The sequence below is a fragment of the Panthera uncia genome, chromosome F2 (assembly GCF_023721935.1).
Source record: "Panthera uncia isolate 11264 chromosome F2, Puncia_PCG_1.0, whole genome shotgun sequence".
In the NCBI taxonomy this organism is placed as follows: domain Eukaryota; kingdom Metazoa; phylum Chordata; class Mammalia; order Carnivora; family Felidae; genus Panthera; species Panthera uncia.
Window position 1 is genome coordinate 45,672,822 of NC_064812.1, and position 18,236 is coordinate 45,691,057.

Genomic DNA, 18,236 nt, shown 5'->3' on the forward strand with positions numbered 1-18,236 from the left:
AAAAAAAAAAAAAAAAAAAAAAAAAAGAAACAAAGTTAGCTCAGGTCATGATCTCTCAGTCTATGAGTTCAAGCCCTGAGTCAGGCTCTGTGCTGACAGCTCAGAGCCTGGAGCCTGCTTCAGATTCTGTGTCTCCCTCTCTCTCTACTCCTCCCCCATTCATGTTGTCTCTCTCCCTCTCTCTCTCTCAAAACATAAACATTAAAAAAAATTTTTTTTAAAGTGAAAGTGATATTTTCTGACAAAAAATCTGGAAGAATTCAATGCCAGCAGACGCATACTAAAAGAAATATTGAAAAAAGTTCTTCAAGCAAAATGAAAATGATACTAAATAGAAACTCAAATCTTCAGATGGAATGATGAATGTCAGAAACAGTAAATCTATCAGTCAATATTTACAGTTTTTGTTTTCCAAATGTCTTTTGAAAATAACTGACGGTATAAAGCTGTATTAGAAAGTGACACAAAACATACAGTAATCAACAATGCTTGGGACATAATACATTCTCAGTAAGTTGACTAAATGAATGAAAGTTTAAAATAATAATCTTTAGCTGCTAAGAAATCACTGATTTTCTATTTTTTTAGCCACTAAACTAGATAATACTCCAAGTGTAATATATAGTGTACATATATATATCTTATAAAACAACATATGCTTTAAGAAATTTAAAGGACAATAAGTGTGAAAGACTACAATAAAAATAATTTGAAGAATATTCAGATAAGTTTTATTCCTCCTCCAAAAATATCTAGCTTCTCTTCCCCTCTGCATTTTCCAAAGTAGCAACAAAACTCAGCACATCCTGGACAATACGGGGGTGGAGAATGGGGCAGGAGTACCATTTTGAGGACATGAGAAGATAGTCATTATGGTAACTCCTTTTGTATATCAAACTCAGCCACTTTTAGTGCTGTGAAAATTATTTTGCTTCCAAAATCACTCTGTGCAAAAGGAGGGATGTCGAACATTCATGTACACAATCACACTACACTGACAACAGAGGCTAACCGCATCACTCTTACAGCAAAATCATAAAAGCTACTTTTGCTTATACAAAGCAAATGCTCCAGTAGAAAGTGCTCCAGGGGTGCCTGCGTGGTTCAGTTGGTCAAGCGTCCAACTTCGATTCAGGTCATGAGCTCATGGTCCAAGACCTGCATCAGGCTCTCTGCTGTCAGCACAGAGACCACTTCAGATCCTCTGTCTCCCTCTCTCTCTGCCCCTTGCTCGCTCTCTCAAAATAAATAAACATTAAAAAAATATTTTAATTAAAAAAAGAAAGTGCTATAAGTTCTGATTCACATTAAACAAATGTGTATTAAGGTGTGGGAGAAGAGGAATTAAGCCATTTTATATAAAAGATGTTGTCCTCTTCTTTCTCCTTTTAGGTTTTATTTTCTCAACCTAGAAGATCTGGGCCACCCACTGCCTGCAATGAGACGACAGTGCTTCTTTTAATTCTATGAGTGTAAAAAGGAGGTAAAAGTTGGAAACTGTACTATTCCAATAGGGTTAATGCTGCACAGTGGAACAATACAGCAGGACTTTAAAGAATGAAAAATAGTGCTAAAAGGTCAAAATAAAGATTGTTAGAGGCGCCTGGGTGGCTCAGTTCGTTAAGCATCTGACTTCGGCTCAGGTCATGATCTCGAGGTCCGTGAGTTCAAGCCCCACCTCGGGCTCTGTGCTGACAGCTCAGAGCCTGGAGCGGGCTTTGATTCTGTGTCTCCCTCTCTCTCTGCCCCTGCTCTCGCTCGCTCTCTCTCTCTCTCTCTCTGTCTCAAAAATAAAGAAACATTCTAAAGATTGCTCATTAATCGTTGCTACCTATCAGTCTTTTACCCTCATGCAAAAAAAAAGTGCACCATTTTGAAACTGATAATATCCAGCTTTTTAATTACTAACTGTAACTTCAACTGACTTCCTAGCTACTCTGCCAATTTCACTGAAATTTGACTCCTGGCCTTAAACCTATACAAGGATCTGTAGCCACATCTCAAACTCAACCTCTGTCATCATCTTGGTAGATTTCAAACACCAGGAGGACAAGATTAGAAATCTCACAGCTCTACCATCTCCTCATCCCCAACAAGCTTCCCTGCTACCCTGCCACAACCTGAGCTCTGCCATCACATGCCAAAATATTGCTACAGTGCCTCCCTCACTCTCTGGATCCTGCCCTTCCAGCACTCTCACACCCTCATACTATATGTGTTCCTTAAGACCTCATTATAAATTCTGGGTGCTTTTCCTCTCATATTCTTCAGGCTTATAATTCACTCCCGGTCTAACTTGCCTATTTGCCACGTAGACAAATTACTGAATTAACCACTTAATGCCTAGCTACCATGTTCTCTTAAGACCTCAATCCTCAACTCCTCAATACCAGGACTGCCTTCTCCACTCTTAGAAGGGACTGTTACACTGTTACAACTGCGAGTGAATGCCACTGGAAAGATACATCTGCAATTTCACCTGGCTCTCAACACTGCTCATCAGCTCTTTCATTATCCAGAGTAAGACCCTACACCTGTGTTTCTAATTCACAGCTCCCCGGACTAGACCATCCTTTCATTGGTTCTTGTTTCTTTCTCCTTTGACCTTTCTCTTCACTGGGCTCTCCCCTCAATCATTAATCATGCTTCAATCTCCACTCAGAATGTATCTCTTCTTAAGATCCTTCAATTAAACTTACTAATCTCCAGAGGGTAAACTCCAAACCCCTTACCCTCATTTCTTGCCTCTCCAGACATTATATGTTACACATACGTAACACTGAACTCCTTATACTTCTTAAACACACAATTGAGCTATTGTTTGTGGCTTTCCTCTTCCATTATTGCCAGCAATTAATTTTCCTGACAATCATGGCAAAAAGAGAAAATACTGCACTGCTCTGCCTTTTTGATTAGGGCACAGAAGACCTCATCTCTTAGCCATTTTTCAATAGAAGCTCAGAGTAAATTTAAATCTAAAAATCATCATTGCTCTAAAAGTTATTCAAAGGAGGATTATATAACTTAAAAAAAACAGAATAACTCTTCTAAAAAAATATTATCTACCAAGTAAAGAATTATCTCATTTGAACATTTAGTATAAACACATCATTCACATAGATTGAAACTTGAAAGTTTAATTACAATAAGTAGTATCAGGACTCTGGTTTTTCTAGTCTACCTTAATTTTTTTTTTTTTAACATTTATTTATTTTTGAGACAGAGAGAGACAGCATGAACGGGGGAGGGTCAGAGAGAGAGGGAGACACAGAATCCGAAGCAGGCTCCAGGCTCTGAACTGTCAGCACAGAGCCCGACGCAGGGCTTGAACTCACGGACCACAAGATCATGACCTGAGCCAAAGTCAGATGCTTAACCGACTGAGCCACCCAGGCGCCCCTAGTCTACTTTAATTATGGGTCCTGGTCTCAACTTTAGGCATTTCATGGTCCCCTTGTAACTGAGGTAGTAAACATACACTTATCTTAGTGGAACAAAACGTTTTCTTTAATAGCTAACACTTAACTGAGCACTAGCCTGGGCCAGGCACTGTTCTTAACACTTTACAAGCACTAGTTCATTTAACCATCACAGCAATCCTAGGAAGGAGGTTCTATATTATCCCAATTTACAGAAGAAAAGACTGAGGCACAGAAAAGTAACTTGCCCAAGTTCACAGTACTATTAAGTGGTGTAAGCAGGATGGAAACAGGCAGTGTGATTCTAGGGCCTACACCCTTAACCACTACTAAAACTGCCTAAGAAACTTCCAATTACATAGTTTAAAAGAAAAAAAGATTCCCTTCAAAATTTCCAAATCACTTTACCTTTATATTATCTTCATAATACACCAAAGTAAGGTACATGGTTGCTACAAGAAATTTTAACAAATGAATTTGAGGGGCGCCTGGATGGCTCAGTCGGTTAAGCGCCCAACTTCAGCTCAGGTCATGATCTCCCGGTTCACGAGTGCAAGCCCCATGTCGGGCTCTGTGCTGACAGCTCGGAGCCTGGAGCCTACTTCAGATTGTGTCTCCCTCTCTCTCTGTCTCTCTCTCTCAAAAATAAACTTTTTAAAAAATTTTTAAACAAATGAATTTGAAATGTTCCATCAAACTAGTGAGATAACTCTAGCAAAAAGTGATTTTTGAAAATGATACTGATGCTGTCCTAATAAATTCTGAATGATGAGTAGAAACGTACTTTTAAACATTCTTTAAATGCACCCAGTATTCTAAGGAAGGACTGGACACAATACACAGAAATGTGCCCATATGGTCCTAATATACTTTAAAATCTAGACAGCATTTAACTTGCACTCATACTACTGAAAAATAAGAAGGCCACACTCTACTCCTGGTCTACTCTTCCTTGCTTGTGCAACAAGGTGCACTTGCTTCCATACCAGTGATTTTGCCAAATGACTGGTCACCTGGTTTTATTCTAGTAGTAAAGCTGACAGACATAACCGAAAGAGCTGTTAAATATGCCCTCAATTCCTCTTGTTTTTGTGGGTCTCAGAAATGTTTCATATACAAAGCATCACCTTTCGTGCTTAGTGGTAAGTTAGGAACTCGTGGCGACAGGAATGGAGAATTGAGAATTTAAAACATCTACCTCATATATAAAAAAGACTAATTCTGAGCCACCTGTAACTATAAGGGAATAAAATAGTACACACCTTACAGTCACTGCAAGTATTAAATGAGCTAATAAATGTTTAGCGTTTAGAACAAAATCTGATACAGAATAAACAATAAATGGTGTTTCAAAAAAAGGAAAGATGAAAGGCAAGAAGGAAGGAGGAAGGGGAAGGAAGGGAGAGAGGAAGAAAATACGGCTAAAGTTAAAACATTTTCTTACAAATAATATTTTGCTTTTTGCTTGTTCCATATTCTAACACCTGTTGGGTATTCTACCTTTATTTAGTAATTACATAAGTGGCAGTGGTGACTACAGAATTCTCAAATGGTCCTAGGTGGAAGGAATTCTAGCTTCTTGGTATAAAGTAATCCATGTGACTCAATTACCAAAGTTAGTCCAAAATCAAGTACAATATCTGAGTAGGCTAACCTATAATAGGATTTAAGAAAAAATGTTTTATTTGAATAAAATCCAAACAAATATTTTTTAAATAATTTTTTAAAAATTTATTTACTTTTGAGAGAGAAAGAGAGACAGAGACAGAGACAGAGTGCGAGTAGGGGAGGGGCAGAGAGCGAGGGAAATACAGAATCCCAAAGCTCCAGGCTCTAAGCTGTCAGCACAGAGCCCAACAAGGGGCTTGAACTCATGAGCTGTGAGATCATGACCCGAGCCAAAGTTGGACACTTAACTGACTGAGCCACTCAGGTACCTCCAGACAAACACATTTTTAAAAGACAATAATGGGTATGTGGCCAATATTTTAACTTCAGTGTCAAGTAATTTTTTAATGTTTTTAACGTTAAATATTTATTTTTGAGAGAGAGAAAGAGAGCACACACACAAGAGGGGGAGGGGCACAGAGAGAGAGAGGGAAACACAGAACCTGAAGCAGGCTCCAGGCTCCAGGCTCCCAACATGGGCTCGAACTCACGAACCTGAGATCAGGACCTGAGCTGAAATCGGACACTCAGCTGACAGAGCCACCAAGGTGCCCAAACAAGTAATTTAAAATTCTGATAAATAGCCAAAAATGACATTTATCAGGCTGTTTTGAACACTCATGTACTATGTTTTTGACAGTGGTACATGAAGGAGACATGTTTTGGACATAGCTTAAACATGATAATCAATTTCAAAAAGCAGGGCTATAGCCAACACGTCATCTGTTCACAAAAAAACAGAGGTGAGGACTGCCAGAGCAGGTGAAAAGAGGAAGCAACATTTGCATACAAATTGCCCTCAAATAATTGGCTGATCCCTAAACTGAAAAAGCACTGTTACAGCTCTAAGAACCTCAGTTAAAAGTAATAGCTGGAAGCTGAAAAAGTGAGCCTTAAGAAAATTTTAGTGAAACAAATCTACCGATATACAAATAAGATAATATATCATAACCAAGCAGGACTTAGATTCAGAATGCAATGGTGGTTTAAAAATTCAAAAATTATGGACTGCAAGCTGTATTACAAAGCTGTAATTATCACGACAGCATGGTACTGGCACAAGAACAGACACTCAGATCAATGGGACAGAATAGAGAACCCAGAAATGGACCCACAAACCTATGGCCAACTAATCTTTGATGAAGCAGGAAAGAATATCCAATGGAATAAAGACAGTCTCTTCAGCAAGTGGTGCTGGGAAAAATGGACAGCGACATGCAGAGAAATGAACCTGGACCACTTTCTTACACTATACACAAAAATAAACTCAAAATGGATGAAAGACCTAAACGTAAGACAGGAAGCCATCAAAATCCTTGAGAAAGCAGGCAAAAACCTCTTTGACCTTGGCCACAGCAACTTCTTACTCAACACGTCTCCGGAGGCAAGGGAAACAAAAGTAAAAATGAACTATTGGGACATCATCAAAATAAAAAGCTTCTTTCTGCACAGTGAAGGAAACAATCAGCAAAACTAAAAGGTAACCGACGGAATGGGAGAAGATATTTGCAAACCACATATCTGATAAAGGGTTAGTATCCACAATCTATAAAGAACTTACCAACTTAACACCTAAAAAACAAATAATCCAGTGAAGAAATGGACAAAAGACATGAATAGGTACTTCTCCAGATAAGACATCCAGATGGCCAACTGACACATGAAAAAATGCTCAACATCACTCATCATCAGGGAAATACAAATCAAAACCACAATGAGATACCACCTCACAGCTGTCAGAATGGCTAACATTAACAACTCAGTCAACAGCAGATGTTGGTGAGGATGTGGAGAAAGAGGGTCTCTTTTGCACTGCTGGTGGGAATGCAAACTGGTGCAGCCACTCTGGAAAACAGTATGGAGGTTCCTCAAAAAGTTAAAAATAGAACTACCCGATGACCCAGCAATTGCACTACTAGGTATTTATCCAAGGGATACAGGTGTGCTGTTTCAAAGGGGCACATGCACCCCAATGTTTATAGCAGCACTATCGACAATAGCCAAAGTATGGAAAGAGCACAAATGTCCATCGATGGATGAATGGATGAAGAAGATGTGGTGTGTGTATATGTATATATATACATATACATACATACACATATATACATACAATGGAGTATTACTCGGCAATCAAAAAGAATGACATCTTGCCATTTGCAACTACACGGATGGAACGGGAGGGTATTACGCTAAGTGAAATTAGTCACAGAAAGACAAATATCATATGACTTCACTCATAAGAGGACTTTAAGAGACAAAACAGATGAACATAAGGGAAGCGAAGCAAAAATAATAAAAAAACAGGGAGGGGGACAAAACATGAGACTCTTAAATATGGGGAACAAACAGAGGGTTGCTGGAGGGGTTGTGGGAGGGGGGATGGGCTAAATGGGTAAGGGGCATTAAGGAATCTACTCCTGAAATCATTGTTGCACTATATGATAACTAACTTGAATGTAAATTAAAAAAAAAAAAAAATTAAGAAATTAATCAATGGAATTCACCATACTAACAGGTTTTTAAAGCTGGGCATGTCAATAAACAGAAGATTTGACAAATGCCTATTCATGATTTAAAAAAAAAAAAATCAGCAAACTAGATACAGAAGCAAATTTCCTCAACTGATAAGGAACACTTAGGGAAACCTACAGGTAAACTCATAATTAATGATGACTGAGTGATTTCCTCCTGATATCAAGATAAAACATTTACTTTCACTATTGCTATTCAACATCGTACTGGAGGTCCCAGCTGGTAAAATAAGGCAAGGAAACTAAATACAGATTAGAAAGGAAGGTATAAAGATAGACTTTTTTCACAAACAATTATCAACAGGGGCGCCTGGGTGGCTCAGTCAGTTAAGCGTCTGACTTTAGCTCAGGTCATGATCTCACAGCTTGTGGGTGTGAGCCCCACGTTGGGCTCTGTGCTGACAGCTCAGAGACTGGAGCCTGATTCAGATTCTGTGTCTCCTTCTCTCTCTCTGCCCCTCCCCCCCCTCTAAAAATAAACATTAAAAAAATTTTTTTAAATTATCAAGAATATAGAAAATCCTAAGGAATCTACCAAAAAAGCTGTAAGAACTATTAATTAATTTTAGCAAGCTCACACAAAAAAGGTCGATGTACAAAAACAAGTCCACCATATTTTTAAATACTAGAAGCAAACAATTATAAAATAAAATTTAGAAAACAATATCCTTTAACATAACACCAAAAATATAAAATTCTTTGGCAGAAATAAGACCTACACACTGAAAAGAGCAAAACATTCCTGACAGAGATTAAAGACCTAAACAAATAGAAAGATACTGCATGCAGACTGACTGAAAGACAATATTGTCAAAATATCACTTCTCCTCAATATAATCTATAAATCTATAATCTATAATGTATAAATCTGTAAATTTTGACTCCTGGTCAAAATTTCAGGAGACTCTTTTGTAAAAATTATTGAATTCTAAAATTTATATGAAAATGCTAAAGACATAGAATAGTGAAAGCAATTTTGAAAAAAGAATAAAGTTGGAGGACTCACAATACCTGATGTCAAATTAATAGAAAGCTAATCTATATATATATATATGTATACATTATAAAGCTAAGTAATCAAATAATGATAGATCTATCAACTGAACAGAATAGAGAGGTCAGAAATTGACCTACATTTATATCAACTGATTTCCCACCAAAGTACCAAATTATTTCAATGAGGAAAGGATGGGCAGATATATGCAAAAAATTAATCCTGATTGTTATCTCATACCACATGCAAACATTAACTCAAAATGGATCATGACCTAATTGTAACAGTGAAAATTATAAAAGTTCCAGAAGAAAACAATAGAGAAATTAATTGTGACCCTGGGTGAAGGAAAGATCTCTTAGATACAACTCAAAAAGCATGAGTCATAAAAGAAAAGTTTCATTAAACTGAACATCAAAATTAAAAACCTTTTATCTTCAGAAGACATTGTTAAGAACAAGACAGATCACAGACTGAGAAAAAAATATTTGTGAAGCATGTATCTAATAAAAGATTTATACTCAAAATATGTAAAATAACTTTTCAATCAATACTAAGACAAACACCTAATAAATAAACGGACAAAAGATTAGAACAGACACTTCATCAAAGAATATATGCAAAGACCACAGGAAAAGATGCACAACTTCATTAGTCACGAAATGTAAGTTAACACCACAAATGAGGGACAACTACAGAGGATGGCTAAAATGTAATATAACCAATCCAGTGTGGGCCAGAATGTGGCACAAATGCATATAAATTGCTGTTGGGAAAGCAACCTCCTAGAGCCAATTCGCAAAACAGTTCAGTGGACTTATCAAAATTTAGTTTCCTCTACTCATCAAAAGACACTGATAAGGAAATGAAAAGACAAGCGACAGATTGGGAGAAAATATTCTAAAGACATACTATATCTGACAAAGTCCTCAGTCCAGATTAAACAAAGAATTTCTATAAATCAATAACGAAAAGACAAACAACCAAATAAAAATGTATTAAAAACTAAGATAGTGAGGAGTAAGTGGAAGATGGAAGAGGGAACCCTTGGGAGCAGTAAAAATGTTAGATGTCTTGCCTGGCGCGATGGTTACCTAAGTGCATAAGCTTATTAAAAGTTCAATTTGAACACAAAAAGTCTGTGGGTCTCACTATATACAAATTTTACCTCAATTTTAACAAGCTAAAGTTAATACATTTGAGTTATGTTTTGCATTTATTTATTCTTTTTTAATAAGCTTATAATAGTCTTGATTTCATTCTATTTCCACACTGATATATAAAAGTACATTGTAAATTAAATAGTACCACAGTGGTATAAAGTATTATTAGTGTTACCTCAATAAAATACTTTTTACACGTCCTTAAATCACCTCTTTTGAGTTTCAGGAGGTATCTCTTGTTTCTAGTGATCTAGGGTTTCATGTAAAAATTCAGTATTTATCCAATCCATGTCCTTTGTGACTACATTTATTTAGTTTTTTTAGTATGAAATTTATTGTCAAATTGGTTTCCATACAACACCCAGTGCTCATCCCAACAGGTAGTCTCCTCAACTACATTTAAATAAAACCCTCTATTAGTGTCTTTTTTAGTCTCTCTTCATTGCAAGTTCTCTCAATTCTTTAATAAAATTAGGTATCCTTTTCCACACTGTTCACTAATTTTTACATTGATACGTGATACCTTAGAGATTAATGGATCTCAGCATAATATTTTCAATATTCTTCCCAATAAGGATCAGCTATGTATTTACCAACCTTTGTGGTTATAAGAGTACATTGGGCTAACGTCTTTAGGAGTTTCCTAAATCTTTTTTTTAATGTTTATTATTTATTTTTGAGAGAGAGAGAGACAGAGACAGAGCACAAGTGGGGGAGGGAAGGAGAGAGAGGGAGACAGAATCTGAAGCAGGCTCCAGGCTCTGAGCTGTCAGCACAGAGCCCAACACGGGGCTCGAACTCATGAACCGTGAGATAGGACCTGAGCTGAAGTCAGACGCTCAACCAACTGAGCCACCTGGACACCCCAGAAGTTTCCTAAATCTTTTATTTGTTCATAATTATTAACTTTGCTTCAATGCTACTTAGAAGCATACTTTAATAATGTCCTAGTTCTAGCTTCTCTGCCTCTGCTAAGGTCACCTCTCTCATGATCCTCAGTCATCTGCTATCCCCTCTCCGAGGGCATATGTCATCACCACTTCCTGCCAGCCAATGTCTGCCTTCCAGTTGCCTTCCCTTCTCTAGTCTGAGTTCCCTGGATATAGAACCTTAACTAATTTCCTAGATTCCAGACCACCTAACGTACTTCTGACCACAAATTACCAAAGACTGCCTGCCTTCTGAACTGACTTCCACTTCGACACACTTCAGAGATCATCAGCACCTAAGTTCCTTGACTGTCGCTCCAATACCAGAATAGGCCCTGTGCACTGTACTCCACAGCCCAGTGGTACAAGTCCTTCAAACTCTGTCAGGTTATGGCATCAATAACTGACAGGAATCTTGGAAGAATAAAAACTGGCTTCCATCTTTTAAAAGTCTTAGCTCATATATTTTTAATGAAGCCCATAGAATTTTAATCCAATGTGATGAGTAAAAATAGATCATAGTCTGTTAAAATGAATGACAATAATGAGAAAAGAAGGGGGAGTCAGACAAAAATCAAGAGTCACAGAGATGGGCAGCGGAAGGAATAAAAGAGACAATGGAGCAGAAAAACACAAAGGTGAGAGAGACCGAGGTGAAGAACGAAATAGGGAACCAAGAATGAAGAGCTGACAGAGACAGAGAAAGAAATAGAGAAATGAGTAAGAGATAAGGAGAAAAAAATCAGAGACAGGAGAGACAAAAGGCACACAGGTCAAGGATCCTAGGACAGAGAAAGAAAAAGACCAAAAAAAAAAAAAATCTTGGAAGCTCCAAATGGAACTGGAGTAAGTGACCTGAAGTTTCTGTTTCAATGAGCTCAGGGACAAAAGATGGCAGTTGTACACATACAAAAACAGCCAGCACCCCTCCAGCATCCTTCTGTCTGTTCCTACATTTTTTCTCAAGCTGGCTTGAGAATTATCCACACTGTACAGAAGAAATGGAATGAATCTAATGAGGCAAAGGCTTCCGAACCAGAAGGAACCTGGCCAACTCCATGCCTTCCCTTCTCCCCACAAGCCTCAAGGACTCTTCCCCTTTTTCCTTGTTCAGAATGCTCTCTACCCTAAGAAATACCCCTTTCAAGTCCCACCTCACCCTCCCCACCTTGTTCAGGGACAGAGTCTCATCCACCTCTGTCATTTGTGCATATAGTACAGGACCTGTTACACAAAAGTCATCAGTAAGTGTCCATTAAATGAACAAATATACTCTGATTCTAGGCATATAAGTATGTACACACGTTACACACGTACATAAATTACACATATATTTACTACTTATATTTCATGAATAGAGTTTGTTCATAGTACTAAACAGAAATGTTCTAGTAACTTCCCTGCAGATCTATTTTCCCTAGTGTTCTCAACCACACTGATGTCATCATCATCCAAACTACTCACCCAGCACAAATTCTCTCATGTAATCAGTAAGGCCTATTGATTTTATCTGCTAAATGTCTCCTAATTTATCCCTCATGTCATGTGGCCACATACCAAAAGAAAAGACAAACCTTCGGAATGGTCTCCCTAATTTTTTCCACCCCCAACATTGTTGTCAGTATCCTTTCCAATCAAGTCCAAGACATGACTTGAAGGAGACACCTTCAAGAGAAATCCCTAAGAAAATAACTCCCGTTTCCTTCACAAGTAACATCAAATTTTCTTTTTTTATTCTTTTTTTTTAAGTTTATTTATTTATTTTGAGAGAGACAGAGACAGTGCAAGTGGGAGAAGGGCAGAGAGAGAGGGAGACAAGAGGATCCCAAGCAGGCTCCTCGCTGCCAGAGCAGAGCCCAATGTGGGCCTCGAACTCACAAAACCATGAGATCATGACCCGAGCCAAAACCAAGAGTCAGACACTTAACTGACTGAGCCCTCAGGTACGCCAACATCAAATTTTCTATTTCGATATTGAGAACTTTCCCAATTACACCCAATCCACATCCCCACTCATTTCCCACTCTTCTGCCTCCTCATCTCTAACCACATCAAATTTCTCATCAATCCCTAAACGTCTGTTTATCAGGTCTCTTTCCTGGGACATTTTCATTTACTTGCCACCCTCCTTTCATCCCAACTTCTCCACATCAGAATCTTGGAAAATTCAGCTCAAATTGTGTCTTGTTCCTCAACCTGATAATCATCCTAGGGAGAGTTAGTCATTCCTATCTCTGGGTTTCCAACATACATGAAATGTATATTTATTACAGCTCATATCATAACATACAGTAATTATTTAGGTATCTTTCTGCTCCATTAGCCTATGAGTTGCACAGATACCAACAATGTCTTATTGACTTCTGTAAATATCCCAGGACTTATCACAGAACCTGTGTGCAGTAGGGACTCAATCAATATATGAAGAATTAATAAACATACCTTTCTGTGCTTTAATTAGTTGCTTTCCAATTTCTAGAGTCACATAGGCAGTACCATTTAGAACTATGTCAGTTATGGTCTTCCAAGCATTAGGAGAGAGTCTTTCAGTGGGAGAAATAAAATTCCCTGCTGCATTGTTTATCACAACCTAATAAAGCAATAAGGCAAGTTATAGAAATTTTTAGATAAGGAAGAACATTTTCCCTCCAGAGTTTTTACTTCTAAAACATATTAATCCAAATACCATTAAGGTAAAATTGATAGTCTGCTATGAAATAAAACCACAAGATTTGGTTCAGTTTTACTTTTTTTGAGCCTGTAAAAATCCCCTGTGTTATTTACCACATTTCAGAATCCTATTCCCTGTCTCAAAATTAGGGTAGAATCTATCATTAAGAAAACAAATACAGATTAAGCATGTCTACCACTTATCTACACTGTATGTCAAGGAATCTCAAAATGCCTTTTAATTTCTGGTGACATTTTGGCTTACTTTACCCAATGAAATTCTTGCTTGATAACATGTTTCTTCACTATCAGTAAAGATTCTACCTAGCTCTATTAGCAGACTCAATATTACTGGCCTGTCTGAAAATATCTTTAACTCAGAAGAGCGCTTTCTGAGACTACTGGAGGAAATTGTTTCTTTCCCATATGTGAACCAAACAACAACCAAATACTCATACACAACTCGGGTCTTAAAAGGAAAAAGCTGGAGTATTTTATTGATTTCTTTACTTGTATTATTCTCCTCTACTGATGGAGATAATCAAAAGTTATTAGGAAAAGCAAAGAGCATGAATCATTTAAACTAGATATTGTATTGTTGGATAATTGCTCTTATTTCATAATCTTATTAAATAAAGTGAAATCAAGTTTGTTCTATATGACTGTAAATGCATTTTTTAAGTATTTCTGAAAGGAAATGGTATAGCAGTTCACCTAAACTGTTCCCTGCTCTGAGCAGAGCTGGCTCTTCCCTTAAGAAAGAAAATAGCTTCTCTGGGGCACCTGGGTGGCTCAGTCGGTTAAGCGTCGGACTTCAGCTCAGGTCACGATCTCGCGGTCGGCGAGTTCGAGCCCCGCATCGGGCTCTGGGCTGATGGTTCAGAGCCTGGAGCCTGCTTCTGATTCTGTGTCTCCCTCTCTCTCTGCCCCTCCCCCATTCATGCTGTGTCTCTCTCTGTCTCAAAAATAAATAAATGTTAAAAAAAAAAAAAAAAAAGAAAGAAAATAGCTTCTCAACACAGCACTTGCTCACGTCACATATTTTATTTCCTGAGTGCATCCTTAGTACTCTTGTGGGTGTTATCAACATCCTGTTCTGGCCTCATCAGCACTGAACTTACGTCAGGATGTCCCGCAACTTTGATCAGTTCTGACACAGTGTTTTGCACCATTTCAGGATCCCTCACATCACACCGAACTGCATGAACCTGAAAAATAACACAGAGAAAAAGAAATCCAACAATTTCCAGACTTCTTAAACCAAACGCATGAGAAAGTTACTTAAGCATGTTTTATTTGTAAATCTGAATTAAATAACTCTTTTTAATGTACCTTATTTCCAGTCTGAGAAGAAATTTGTTCTGCCGTATCTTTCAAAACATCGATCTTTCTAGAAATAAAAATATGGTACTTTGCATGAATTCTGAAATGACTTCATATTATATTTTTCTTTTTAATTCCATAAACTGAATTCCATAAATTAAAAACAAAGAGAATCTATAGCTTAAACACATGCATTTTTGACAAAATACAAAAGCTGTATCTATAAACAAATCAGTTTGAATGAATTTACTTTCCACAAGTTAATTTAGTATAATTTTTGTATACTTGATACTCAATTATTGAATTATTTACTTTTAAACTAGTTGCTTTATATCTACTCATAGTTTAAAATTATTTCCTTAATACAAAAATGCTGATTCAAAGGGGTACATGCACCCTAACATTTATAGCAGCATTATCAACAATAGCCAAATTATGGAAAGAGCCCAAATGTCAAATGTCCACCGACTAATGAATGGATACGGAAGATGCGGTCTGTGTGTGTATATGTGTGTGTGTGTGTGTGTGTGTGTGTGTGTACACACACACAAAATGGACAATGGAATATTACCCAGGTATCAAAAAGAATGAAATCTTGCCATCTGCAACAATGTGGATAGAGCTGGAGAAAATTATGCTAAGTGAAATAAGCGAATCAGAGAAAGACAAATACCACGTGATATCACTCATGTGTGAAATTTAAAAACCCAAACAGATAAACACAGAGAATGGGGGGAAAAAAAAGAGGGAGGCAAATAAAAGACTCTTAACAATAATAGAGAACCAATAGAGGGTTGTTGGAGGGGAGGTGGGCAGGGGGATGGGCTAGCTGGGTGATGGATATTAAGAAGGGCCCTCGTGATGAGCATTGGTGTTATATGTAAGTGATGAATCACTAAATTCTACTCTTGAAACCAATATTATACTATGTTAACTAAAATTTAAATAAAAACTTAAAACATGAAAAAAAATAAATAAATTTTCTTAATTACAATAATTTCTGTTCCCTTGCCCAAGCCTGCTTTAGAAAGAAAATACATTTATGATATAATGTAAGCTTATATTATACTATATGAAATCTGTTATGTATAAAATTTATGTTAGTAGATTTTAGACCAAATTTATGGACATAAAAGCATTATATGCATTTAGTTTCATACTCTCGAAAGAAACATGAAAAATAAACCATAAGCATAAATTATGTAGTGTTACAAAGAAAATAAGATTTTAATACTTGCAAAAATGTTACAATATAAAAAAATGTTCTGGCCAATTTGCATTAAAGGAAACATCTGAAAGAAATTCCTTTGGCCCTTTGTAGATTACATTGTGACTTGTCATTCAGATTATTATTCAGCCTATCTAAAAATTTTACACTATCCAAAAAGGAGGAAGGTGTTGATTTTTTGACCAGTCTTTAAAGTTCTACACTTACATAGGCATAGAGTCCTAAAAATAGTCACATAGTTATAGGGCCTAAATAAGAAATTCCATCTACATGGCCTTATCCTTCCCACATTTATCACAAGAGATGCTTTGAAATATCTACCCATCTTATAGAAAATGGAAGGATTATATCCATTACCCAGGTACAAGGCTAACTAGCCTTTGAAGCATTAACTATAATCACTCTCACTGAAAAAAAAAAAAAAAAAAAGTAGCCTCAATACAGTAGTTTTTAACTTATCCATTATCAATCATTACTGATCTTCCTCAAGTTAATGATGTGGTTACACCCAATAAACCCACCATAAATTCAAAACACCATAAGTTGAAAATGCATTTAATACACCTAACCTACTGCACACCATAGCTTAACCTAGCCTACCTTAAACGCATTAGCCTATAGTTAGGCAAAATCACCTGATGCAAAGCCTGTTTTATCATAAAGTGTTGAATATCTCACAGAAACTTACTGAATACTGTACTGAAAGTGAAAAACAGACGGTTTATCTGGGCACAAGATGGTCGGAAGTGTATCGGTTATTTACCCTCATGACTGAGTGGCTGACTGAGAGCTACAATTCACTGCTAGCATCATCAGAGTATCTCGTCACATATTATTAGCCTGGGAAAGGTTCCAAATTCAAAACTTCAAGTACAGTTTCTACTGAATGTGTATTACTTTCACACCATTGTAAAGTCGAAAAATCCTAAACTGAACCAATGCAAATCAGGATCCCATCTGCATTTCTATCATTACAAGTATAACTGATTTTTCCAAGGAGATTTACTTAAATAATCTAAAGGATATTCACAGAAAATGATGATGAAAATCAAAAAACTCTGGCATATAGTGTTTTCAATACTGTGGCACAGAAACGTTTTATACTAGACTCTTGCCAGGCAACTGGTGAGCGTGACTTACCGGCTGGCGATCACACACTGAGCACCTAGGCTGGACAGAAGAGCTGTCATTCCTTTACCAAGGCCAGTACCTCCCCCGGTAATAAACGCCACTTTTCCTTGAAAACTATTAGGGGGTAGCATCGGTTTTCGAAGGGGCGGGAAGAATTTAGACTGAAACGCTTCAAGGTTTTGATACAATATTTTTGTTCCATAACTGAAAAACTGAAAGGGAAAAAAGATTAATTGAAATTTTCACGCATGCATCTCCACAAAATAGATGAATTTCAAAAAACTTACTCTTGAATTCACTATTAATCAAACCCTTGGATTAACAAACTCACTGTAAACGTACTGGTATTGTATTTAACCAATTATTACTTTTAGCCCCACTGTAATGTTAAGTAACACAGTGGAATGGGTAAAAGCGTGGGCTTTGGACAAAGACCACATAGGACATATTTTCTCTTTAGTTGTATAAACTTCAGCAAATGATTTAACCTCTTTGTGCCTCAGTTTCTTCCATAAATGAAGACAATAAAAGAACCTTACTCTTGAGACATTGTAAGCATTACATGAATTAACATAAGTAAAATACCTAGAACATTGTTTAGCATATACTAAATGTTCTATAAATCCTAGCATTATTATTTACAGGGGTTTTGCTTATATTTATATAAAAAGACCTGACATAAAGCATATTCATCTTTCAATAAGAATAACTTGGATAAAAATCATATTCCATCTTTGAATCACTGAAGAAAATTACAAGTCCTTATAAGTTTATTAAATCAAATATCTCATCCCATGTTGTCTTCTGGATAATAAATTTAGAACAGATAATTATTTGTTATATTTAAAATAGGGAAAAAATTAAAACATTTTACACTGAAAACATTTGCATTGCCCTATCTTATGCCTTACAACTTACATTCTCACATTACTTGTGAAAATCACTGCCATTTTCTCACATTTAATTATAAAAACAAACTTTAAGTGTTGAACATAATAACAATAAGGAGTTAATTTCATTAAGTGCTTATCATGTGTCAAGACTCGATATCTTCACCAGCCCATGAAACAGGTATTATTTTAACCTCACTGTGCTGTGGAGGGGGGGGGGGGGATGGGGGGGGACAGTTATGTTAAATATATTTTAAATATATTGCCCAAGTCCCAGAACCAAGATTCAA

At 36.8% G+C, this 18,236-nt stretch overlaps 1 protein-coding gene across 1 annotated transcript in view; it reads right to left on the reverse strand.

Moving 5' to 3' along the window:
- Positions 1-18,236, reverse strand: part of DECR1 (2,4-dienoyl-CoA reductase 1) — a 39,877-nt gene that overhangs the window by 10,915 nt on the left and 10,726 nt on the right. The window contains exons 2-5 of the mRNA XM_049633594.1: positions 17,066-17,268; positions 14,707-14,764; positions 14,496-14,582; positions 13,147-13,294 (exon numbers count right to left, since the gene is read on the reverse strand). Coding sequence (XP_049489551.1) covers positions 13,147-13,294; positions 14,496-14,582; positions 14,707-14,764; positions 17,066-17,268 — 496 coding nt within the window. The remainder of the gene's footprint in view (positions 1-13,146; positions 13,295-14,495; positions 14,583-14,706; positions 14,765-17,065; positions 17,269-18,236) is intronic.